Raw genomic sequence first — 12,008 nt, forward strand, 5'->3', positions numbered from 1 at the left:
TTCTTTTCTCAAGTCCATGTACAAATCCAAAGATGCTCCAGACAAGCTGTCTTGGAAAAAGTACATCCACATCTTTTCATCATCAGTATAAGCGGATATCTTCCGGTAGTAAGCTTGCACATGAGTTCGGGGACAAGAAGTGCCATTGTACTTGTCGAAAGATGGCGCTTTGAACTTGTACGGGATCCTTAACCCATCAACTAAACCCATATTAGAAACATCAAAACCCAAAGAATTCTGGCACTCCATGGCGCGAATCTTTTCAGCAAGGACGTCGACCTTTCTATCTCTCTCTTCTGCCTTTCCAAATTCATCATCATCACTGGGAATGGTGAACATATCTTCTTGCTTATCAACCAAATGAGAAGGATGGTGAACTGGAGCACGTGCCGCTCGAGCATTAGCAGCCTCTGTAATGATGGGTTGTCCATTGATTCTAATACCACGCAATTCGTCACCATTAGCATGGTTGTTGACAGGGTTGGTAACAGCAGCGTCATCGACAGGGGTCCCTTCTGGCGGATTTTGACCGATAGGGGGAATCACAGTTTCTTGTCTCTAGACCAAGGCTCGGAGTTCCTCTTGCCCTTGCACTACCCCTTTTATCATACTCATGAATTGGGCCATGTTGGTCCTCATCTCTGCTAGATCTGCTTGAAAGCTTTCCATTACTCTCTGCTGGTTTCTGCGGGTACCGTACCGGTGAATTCCTGAATCAGCTATCCTGCTAGTGAACACCAAATAATATAAGAACACCGCAGCGGTACCTGTTATGCAATATATGCAAATGAATATGTAAATGCAATGACATGTTTATCAATTCCAACGGGTATTCTACCCCCTTGATTCCAGTCTTACATCAGATAGAAAACGCAAGAAGACCGAGTTGTGGATAAACTTCTGAGATCAAGATGCAATAAGGAAAACCATCATATAAATGGGTTCAAGAAGGGAAAGGCCTTAGCCAATAGTTCATCAAAAAAGGATCTCCACAACAAGCCTGTGGATCATCACCACAATACAATAAGTAAGGAGAGGAATAAAAATTAGGAATCAGCCTCCTGTATACAACCCATAAGGACTGCTCCTCACTTCAGCCAGTAGTGCCACTGTGTCAGGATGATCTGGAGATTCTGTCAAACGCCGGATAAGCAGATTCCTCCTGTGAATAACTCCATCCAACTCGTTGATGTGCTCTCTGTAGTAATTCCCATCATCTTCTCCGAATACCTCTTCAAGTCTGGATTTCTTCAAACCTGCCAGCACTTTGAGTTCCTCAATCTGTCCTTGAGCTTTGTTAAGTTGATCTGTGATATAACCATTGGTTGAACGGGCGCACATAAGCTCATTGTTCTTCTCCTTCAGCAAAATCTTCAACTTCCCCATCTGACCAGTCAATTCGGCCACCATCTCCTCCTCCTTTACCTTCCTAAAAGCTGAAAATGTATCCCATTGCTCTTGCCAACCAGCTAGCTTACCAAGAGCATCTGTTAACTGCTGTTTGACTCGCCTAAACTCAGAACTGGATGATCCCAGGGCTTCGTCTGTCTTCCTGAAGAAGTCCACCTCCACAACTAATTTCCTCTCTGCTCCCCCTTGCAATCTGACGGCTTCCCCCTTCTGATATTCTGCCTCATGGAATTGATGCATACAGTCTTGCAGCTTCACACTTAACTCCGAGTTTTCAGTTTGAAGCTCCTCCATGGCATTCTTCAATTTGTCATACTCCTCCCGGCTCACCATGGTTGACTGCTCAGGAGTAGGTGGATACAAAGGTTCTTCAATAGGAAACGGCAGACCAAACTCTTCGACTCTTCCTTGAAGCCACTTTTCATACTGAGGGTAAGTTCTACAATCTCCTTTTCCAAGGACAGTTCTTCCTCTCTTGATCACCTTGAGCCAAGCCTCAGCTGCCTTACGGGATACAGTCAAATCAGATGAAGAATGGAAAAATAGAGATTATTCCACATCTTTTTCCAAAGGCAGAGTTCTTAAAGCATATCCAAACTGTCTGACTGCCAGAGAAGGATTGTAGTTGATACTTCCTCTTCTTCCTACCAATGGTACATTCGGGAAGTCCCCACAACTATGAATAATATTTGCCCGAAGCAAGCTCCGGTCTGACCACCAAGAAATATCTTTAGCTCTTATCCCCATCAGTCTCTTTGACCAACTCAACGAGTTTTTGACATCAACGAACGCTCCTGACTTGGGTAGGTGGGAACTGAACCACTTATAAAACAAAGGCGCGCAACAATTCACCAATCCTCCCCTTCTATTCTCATTCCTGTGATGCACTGAATGAAAGAAATCTCCCAACAAGGTCGGCACCGGATTTCCCAACACGAAGAGGCGTATGGCGTCTACGTCCACAAATTTCGCCACATTAGGGAACAGGACAATCCCATACACACAAATAGCCAACACAACATTGAAACCCCTCTGGTCACCATCTTCAAGCTTCTTCTTTGCTTCTCCCAATAAGAAACTCAGATGAAAACCATTAACTTCTCCCTTCTGACACATATTAGCCTTCAAGACTGATTTCTCCAAATATGTGGCTGAAGCAACCATGTTGAGATCGGGCAGAAACTCAGAACTGTAGAATAGCAATTGCGGCTTGATAGGAACTCTGAGAAAACTAGCAACCTCCTCCAAAGTAGGGACCAAAATATAATCTGGGAACGTGAAACACCTCAATGGAGGGTCATAGAACTGCAACAATGTAAAGAGAGCATCATGTTGATCTTTGGAGAGAACCGTAATGAAGCTTAGAATCAAACCATAGTCCTTCCGGAATCTTTCAAGATAATCCTGATCCATTAACTTCGTCAGCTGTTGAATAGGCTCCAAACAGACCACGGGAAACTTGTAGGCGACATGTCTCTTTCTGCCAATATCCATCTTAGGAGAACCAGAGAACCCCGACCGGAATCAAGAGGAAGATATAAACCCCTAGAAATAGATAAACATGTTTAAATGATATGAATGCAAAATGATGTGATGCAATGCAGTGACATGGGAATCAGGACTGCTGTATCTGCTTGAACAACTGTCAGGTTGCACTGTCTGAAGAGAAACCCACTGAAGAATATAATACAAGATCAAATCTCTGCTCTTGAAAACCGAGTTGGTTGGAGGTTAAGGTTTCCTGAATTTAGCCCGCCCATCACTGGTAGGTTCTAAGAACAGAAGTTTGTCAGTTTCTTGCCCTTCAGTCGAATAATACATTTACCACTGAAGGTTTGGCATTATTACGAGACAAAAGACCTCCACTGACTCCCCTCAACAGGACATCCTAATAGCAAGTTCCCAGCCTCGGGGTCCTCGGATTGAGCAGCGAGAATGCGCCCACCAGAGCTAACATAAACGCGTCTCGGAGGAGAGGCCTCGACTGAGTTCTCGGGAAATGGTCACAAGAGTCGACGATTTCTAAAGGAACATCTGTCATTATGGAACACCCATAGGACATAATATATCCAAAAGAAACCTCGTCTGGAATGTGGGTCTTCATGAACGACTTAACGTAGCAAGATGCCACGCAAGCCCCATGACTATCCACTCTAAAACCTGTGTGTACGCTCAAGCCTGGGTAGTGGGCTTATCTCATAGAACATCCCACCCCAACAAACGAACAACCCAACAAAACCCACAGATACAGCAGACATATGTACATGAATGCAATAAGGTAAAGCAGGTAAATAAATAACTGTACAAAAGAATAAACACCCAACAAACAAGAAAACTACAAAAGCTAGGAGGGACTCGCTTAGGGAAACCGGGTCCCCAGCAGAGTCCCCAGCAGAGGCGCCAGCTGTCGCAACCTAAAAAAGGGAATGCGAAAAAACAACTGGCGAAAAAGGAAATGACAGAAGAGTCGCCACCGTGCGTTATTTATCCCAAAGGAGGGAAAGGAAACGCTCGAAGTAAACCTAGAAAAAGGAAAGGAAAAGACAAGGTCTCGCAACCAAATCTTGGGTTCGGGAGTCGATTATGCGAAGGGAAGGTATTACACCCCTACGCATCCGTAGTACTCTACGGGATCCACTTTTGTTGTTCTTGTCTAAAGGGTGTGGGTTTATCTAATGTACCATTTACTAAAATAGGGGTCAAAAGAAAATGACTCGCACGGATGTCGCATCCACTTCATACGTATCTCATTTGAATATGAGAATCAGAGTCTTCGTAGCTCGGCTGACCTATTTGTTTGTGTTTTTAGATGAACGACGTTACTACGCAATCTACCGGATGCTCGACCTTTGGAGACTTACTCGCCTGTAGTAGAAGGAGTTAACGTGTTCTTAGGAGAAGAAAAATCAAAGAGTTTGTTGTGTTTTAGGAATGCTCATGCAAAAAGGAAGTCCTAGACGAAGGAACCGTGCTACCTTAATTGACATGCAAACGAGAGACTATACGAAGCCTAGCAATCCTATGGGGAGACGATCACACCACATAAAAACATATGCATAAAGTAAACATGCCAACAAGGGGGCTCAAACATACATGGGTAGGGCTTTAGTCAAGAGGGGTCATATCAACCTCGACAAACAAGCCATGAAAAGGTAATCAAATAGGCTCTTAACCACTGACACTGAACGTCAGGGTGAGCAGATCAAAAGGGTAATGAGGATAAGACCTCATAGCTCTTAACCCTGGACAGGGTAAGCTCATGACAAAAAGTGGGGATTCAGAAAGGTGGAACCCTCTCCACTGACTGACCGGACAAAAGATCTTAGGCTTTGGTTCTGAAGCATCAACACGTAGTGCGAGCATAAAGAATGACACACTGAATAACGGGGGATTGACTACTAATCCCTTTTATCCGTCAATTACCTCTTCATGGAGGTCTTTAGCACTGGTGCCTCTTCTTGGAGGTCTTTGGACACAAAAGTAAACACAAAAAACATCGCCTCCTATCGAGGTCTTCCAGCTAAGAAAGCGGCAAAATGCAGGAAAGATAAAAGGATCAAGAGATCTACCACACAGATAAAAATCCGAAGTAATAACAACTAAAGAAGCAAGAAACCCGGTGATCTCTCAAGCTAGCACCATCAAAGAAAGCAAGTCAGCAAAGTAATTGGAATAAATCTCCAAATGGTATCCCACAAATAAAGTGGAATACCAAGCAAGCTATCTCTTCAAGAGTCATGTGAGCCCTCACAAAAACTCAACAAACAAGTTAGAATAACAAGATGGGATGGAATCAAGAGTTGCACCAAAGAAACATAACAACAACAGTGTCAGGTAAACAGTGCACGGATGCAATGGAAAACATGTCACAACAAAACACAAAACAGGTTAGAAAGCAAATAGAAACAAAAAAAATAGCTACTGTCATCATCGCTACTGCTTCACTTAGCGAGATGCTAGCGAAGCTTCGCTACATGTTCGCCTAGCGAGGTGCTAGCGAATGCTTGCGGGTTCTGGGTTCTTCCTTGATAACAGTCCGATTTCAGGAACCCCAAACCCTATGGTATCCATCTCAGAAGCGAAGTGATTAAACATTCAAGGCATTTTTCTACACATTCATACACATCTAAACCCACATGCAAAACCTAACTATACCCACTCTCCCGGATTCAAACATAATACCTCATGCTTTAGGAATTTCAGATTGAAAGCGTAAAGTAATGGGAATAAGGCAAACCTGATTGGAGAGATCGAATGAACTTGAATTGCACGGTTGGGTTTGCAGAACAATGTTAGGGTTTGTGTGAGAAGTGTGTGAGTCAGAGTGAAAAGTCTCAGAGTCCGAGTGAATTTTTCTCTTCAGTGTCTGGGGGCTGCTGCAGATTAGTTAGCTCTTCTAGGGTTTTTCCACTGAATTTTTAGAATTTATAACCTGATTTTCGTGGCTTTGTGGACTCAAATGAGAGAGGTCCAAGTCCAAGATTTTTCTATTATATTTTTTTTTATTTTCAAAACGCGTGGGCTTCGCCTAGTGAAGAATTTGCTCGCCTAGCGAGCATGACAGTTCAGACTCTGGTGACTCGCTAGGCGAACCATTCTGCTCGCCTAGCGAGCATGACAGTTCAAGTCATCTTTCCAAATTTCTAACCTGTGCACTGGACCTTTGTTCCTTCAAGAGTAATATGTCGAATGATGAATAGGCCTCATTTGAACATGTTGGAAGTAACTCAAGTCATCCTCTAGCCATTTGACTCTCAGTTGACCAACAGTCGACTTTCGATTTCATAGTTGAATTTTGAACTGTACTGAGCCTGTTAAGCTTGATCTTTTGAAGAAAACCTCTGAAAATGAAACCAATTGACTTGGATGATATCCAAGCTTCTTGGAAGATAAACTCTTGGAGCTAATTCTGATTGACATGATGAAATGCAATATGAAATGTTAAATGACCTAAAATGAATGCATGAATGAGGAGGGCAAATTTGAGGTGCTACACACTTCATTAAGGTGATAATCAATCCTTCGAAGACATCTCATCCTATAAGAGACTCATTGGAAAGTTGTTGTATATTAACACTAGTAAACTTGACATTACCCTAGCTACACAACAATTGAGCCAATTTCTCAATTCACCAAGTGTTATCCACTACAAAGCTACTTCAAGAGTCATTCGTTACTTGAAACAAAACATCATAAAATGACTTATCTTTCCTAGAAAATATGAGGCACAAGTTCTAGGATATGTATATGCATATTGGGTTGGTTGTATTGATTCAAGAAGATCAACCACTGGCTTCCTTTTATTTCTATGTAGTTCACTTGTATCTTGGAGAGAAAAAAAGCAACATACCATCTAAAGGTCTTCGACGAAGGTAGAGTACCGTGATCTATCCACTACAACATGTGAACTCACTACTACAAATAATACATTTTAGGACAAAACTTTCACCTCACTCAACCAAAAACCGAGGTAAAATGTCAAGGCGAGCCATGTTTTTAATAAATACCACATATTCCCTCGGTTTCTAAATATAACCAAGGGGAAAAATAATTTAGGACATGATTCGAATCCCAACAACAACCGTTTATGTTTTTATTTTAAAAAAAAATGGTGTCTTTCTTTTTAGTTTATTTTTTCTTTTTAAATTAATGATCTACTCCTTCAGTTATATTTAATAACCGAGGGATTAGATTATCATATTTTACTATAAAAGCACTCGATAATCAGATTTTATCCTAAACTTAACTTATACGCAGTCGCTCCAAAGTTGTACACATCATTCTTTGGGATGCATTACAAGATAGAAAAAATCTTCAATGTTCTTCTATCTTAAATATTTGTTGTTCTCCAAGAATTCATTGTCAAAATCTGGATTTGTTTAAACAATTTATTTTAATATTCTATGTAAACAATATAATTAAAAAAAATCTTTTTCCCCTCGTTTTTTATAGAAACCAAGAGGTATTGGCGCTCGGGATGAAACATATTATATTGTATTTTTTTATCTAAAAAGAAACACACTTTACCTCGGTTTTGAGTAATAATCGACGTAAAATATAAGCGTGTTTATTCAGCTTTTTCATCGTCCTTAAACAAATCTCTGTCGTTCAGTTAATGAGTATCAACGCCTAACACGCTGCCATTAGTGATCCGTGTGAAACCTAAAACCCTCATTATAAAAGCATTATGAATATTAAAACTTGATAATGAAACATTTGACATGAAAACTTTGAAACTTAAAAAGAGTTTTTTTATTTGGAATATTTTTTCTAGGATGGATTGCAAGAACATAAAATTATTTGGGTTCAAATGTTGTGTTATTAAATTATCATACAACTGAATATTTATTTTATTTATCTAACATTTTTTTTGTTTTATATCAGATATTTGATCTTCCTCAAGATCAATGAAACAAGGATCCTCAACATTTGTTATTCCCAAAGATATCCAGCATTTGTTCTTCATCGATAACGATGACGATGAATCTGATTCAACATTTTTACTTTAATATTCTGTATAAACAATGTAATATTCTGTGTAAACAATATTGTTTGTAAATAAATTAATTTATTAATATTATGTGTAAAGAATGTAATGAGTATTTTAAAAAAATATTTTTCCCATCGATTTTGTTAATAAACCTAGAGGTATATGGTGCTAGTTTTGAAAATATAAAAAGTTATTGTTGGGGATCGAACCAATAACCATTTCAACTATCCCTCAGTTATTCTAAAATTGAAGGGTAAAATGATAACTATTCATGACACCTTTCGTTACCTCGCCTCTGTTACACGGTTAAATCAACTTTGCATTCGAGGTTACATGTGTTTTTTATAGTAGTGACTGCAATAACTTTTATACCTCTAGAATGATTTAAATGTCAACTACAACAAACAACGTGCGTTATATTGTGATTCACAAAGTGCAATTCATATTGCATAAAACCTTGTATTTCATGAAAGAACTAAACATTTGGAAATAGATTGTCACTTTGTGAACGAAAAGGTTCAAAAGAATGTCCTTAGACTGCTACCTATATCCACACAAGAACAATATGATGATTTCTTAACAAAGGCATTGGCTCCATCAAAGTTCAAGTCCTTTGTGTCCATGTTTGAAATGATAAACGTTTAGCACAGTCAGGCTTGTGAGAAGGTGTTAAATGACAACAAAAAAATGAAGACTAGAAGCATAAAAGTTGAGATAATTAATGCAACATGTGGATAGATAACATGATGATCATAGATTTCTTTCATTACAAATTACATCCTATGAGCAAATTCTATTATAACCATTTTAATTGTTTTTCAAATCCAGTTATAGTAGTTAGCTAAGATCATATACATGACATTACATTCTAGTTATTCTAGTTATTGCAGACAAGTTTGATGTTAGTATAAAAGGTTGAACATACTTTTTAATCTAGTAGATAATGCAATAATAGTTTGCCACTCTCTCCTTTTTTTTTTATTCTGGTGTATTTTTTTTTAATACTATTAACTAAGATAAAGAATAAAGAATAAGATTCTCAAATCAAGTAGAAAAACCACATGAGCTTAAATCTTCCATATTTTTTATTTTCACATACATATCCCAAAACACAATATTATTCCAAGATTTGTATAATGGCCAAATAATTGATGGGTCATCGTGAGGGGAAACATTCACATTGGACCAAACAGCCACCTAAAAGTCAAATACTCACGCAAACAAGTGAGAAAGACACCACATATTCATCCAAAACCTTAAGGTGATATGTGTATGAGTCCTCTTACTTATAAAGTGCTCAACCTCCACTTTTCTAAGCAATGTGGAATTTATAACTCACACTTGTTTCTCAATACAACTCACACTTGTTTCTTTACAATCTCCCCCTCAAGCGTGAGTTCATCCACTATGCTTCCCCTTCAAACGAAAGATCTTTCATCCACATGTTTGTACCGCCGTTGAGAGACACCCTTATCTCATCATGGACATTTCAATAGAACACGCCGTCTGACCACCATGCCAAGAAGACTTTCAACACAATGAGTTGATCCATTACTCGAACCATCAGCTTTGATATCACTAATGGGACATCATAAGAGGGAAGGATAATTGATGAATATTTCCCCTCATGATGACCCATCCCTGGTATCCAAGCTTGGTTCTGATCACGGGAGGAAGCAAGAGTCATAAAAAAGTATGATCAAGCGAAAAAGGAAGAGTAACAAAAAAACTGATCAAGGGAGTAAGAAGAAAAAAAGATTGAAGAGTAATAATTTTACAAGTGTGGCTAATCATTATAAGTATAATGATTGTTTTAAAGATGAAGTTAAAGATAAAGTATATGTGAGACTTTGGATGAAGGAGGAATTTGTTGGATCAAATAGTATATTCATCTGCGTCATATATCGGGTGGTAGGAAGAAAATATAATTTGAGTATTAATATAAATAGAGATAGTTAGTTTTAGTTTTTACAAACACAAAATATAGTCTTTTAGGTGTATTGGTGATTTGGGTACTTATGTGTTTAGAGAGAATTTTCTTTTTCCATTCAAAAATAATTTATTGAGAGAATTTCCTATTTTTCCATTCAAAAATAATTTGTTGAGAGAGTTTGTAATTTTTCCGTCCAAAATTATAGTTGAAGAGTTTGCAATTTTTCTATCCAAAAATTGTAATTAAAAAAGGGTTTACAATTTTCCGTTCAAAAATTTTAAATGTGAAGGTGTTTGCAATTTTTTCCGTTAGAAAATTATAGTTTAGAAGGTTTGCAATTTTTTCTTTAAAAATTATAATATATTGAAGTAATTTGTAATTTTATTTTATAGATATTAAAAATTAAATAATAAATTTGTGAATTTTATTTTTAAATTTTTCCGCATGCAGAATTGATTTTTTCTTTTGCTATTTTCCCAACAACATGCCAAATCAATATTGCATTTTAGTGTAAAAATTTTAATAATTTCATTTTCTGAAAAGTATTTTATAATAATTAATAAATAGTTTAATTTTATATTAGCAATTTTAATATAAAAACCAATTTCCCATTACTGCTCTAGATAGAACGTTCTTTTACTATTACCTGTTCTCTTAACAATCGTTGCAAATACCTCATGCATACATGCAGAATTTGATGACCCCACGTGTGCAAGACCAGCAACACGACAAGTGCGAATAAGCCCTGTCTTCCTCACAAACATAGCACCTACCTTAGTCAATTCAATGATTCTCAGTGTGGTCAAGTCAACTTCAACGTACCAAAATATTAACAAAATAATATTAACTTATCCAATTTGAAATTCAAACCGTCACATACGACCCATGCATGGTCAACAAGCCTACCAGAAGCCCACAACCATAAATATTACATATAAATATATCATTTCTCAACTAGCTATAGCTACCATAAACCTCATCAACCTTCATACTAAAGCAAACAAAACTTGAAAGAAAAACCATATTATTATATACTTACTACTAATTTTTTGTGTTTAATGGAAGGAGTTTCAAATTCCACAAATGGAAATGTTGATCAGATAAAGTATAGAGGAATTCGTAGGAGACCATGGGGAAAATATGCTGCAGAGATTCGTGATCCGACAAGAAAAGGAACAAGAATATGGCTTGGAACATTTGATACTGCTGAACAAGCTGCAAGAGCTTATGATGCTGCTGCTTTTCATTTTCGTGGTCATAGAGCTATTCTAAATTTCCCTAATGAATATCAAGGTCCTAATTCATCAACTTCTTCATTACCTATGCCTCTTACAGTTCCTAATCCGAATCCTAATCTTAATCTTAATCCTAATACTAATTCTAATCCTAATCTTAATCCACCTTCTTCTTCATCTTTTTCTTCTTACTCTGTTGATGATAATTTTGATTTTGAGTTTTTGGACAATAAGTTACTTCACGAACTCCTTCATGATGGAACACAGTGATTTACAAGCTACTATTGAAGAATATCAAATGGAATGCAATGTGTTGTTTGATTAATTTCTTTTTATTAAATTATTTGGGTTTGTTTATGTATGTTATTCTTATAATTAAATGAGATTGCGTATTGGATTTTTATAATAATTGTAAGAATTTAGTTGAGAAAGAAGTGAGACGGATATTTTTCTCTACTTTAAGAATAGGACTTCTTTTTTTTTACTTGATTTTTGTTTACCGTGAAATTTGATAAACAATCGTTAGTCTCTTATTGAAGATTATTTACATGATCAATTTGAGAATTTTAGGACATATTGCTAAAAACTTTTGTTTATAGTTTGTGTAGAAAATAATAGGATTTGACTTGGTCGAAATCGTCTAGAGAAACAATGTGAAAGGTAATTTCGACAATGTTAAAAAGGCTAGAAGTTTGTAAAGCAAATGTAAAGTTACAATGCAGTTAAAAGAAAGATGAAAGTAAATTGGCAAAGAACATAAAATAAAATGAAAATCTTTGCATTTGAATGGAAAATAGTGTTTTAAGATTCATACATTTTCTCAGTGGAACTCGTTTCTCTCTAACGCTAAGTACTTTTAGTCTTTTTGAATTTTTCTATAGTGAAATCAAATGAACGCCACCCCGAATCCTAACGCTAGAATCCCTATTTATATAGGTGT

At 37.3% G+C, this 12,008-nt stretch overlaps 1 protein-coding gene across 1 annotated transcript; it reads left to right on the forward strand.

The window, feature by feature from the left end:
• Window positions 1-10,800: 10,800 nt before the first annotated feature.
• On the forward strand, window positions 10,801-11,530 carry LOC127092112 (ethylene-responsive transcription factor ERF098). Its single transcript, XM_051030926.1, has one exon. The coding sequence runs from the start codon at window positions 10,892-10,894 to the stop codon at window positions 11,336-11,338; it is 447 nt and encodes a 148-aa protein (XP_050886883.1). The 5' UTR covers window positions 10,801-10,891; the 3' UTR covers window positions 11,339-11,530.
• The last annotated feature ends 478 nt before the right edge of the window (window positions 11,531-12,008 follow it).

Source organism: Lathyrus oleraceus, chromosome 6, assembly GCF_024323335.1.
Source record: "Lathyrus oleraceus cultivar Zhongwan6 chromosome 6, CAAS_Psat_ZW6_1.0, whole genome shotgun sequence".
In the NCBI taxonomy this organism is placed as follows: Eukaryota; Viridiplantae; Streptophyta; class Magnoliopsida; order Fabales; family Fabaceae; genus Lathyrus; species Lathyrus oleraceus.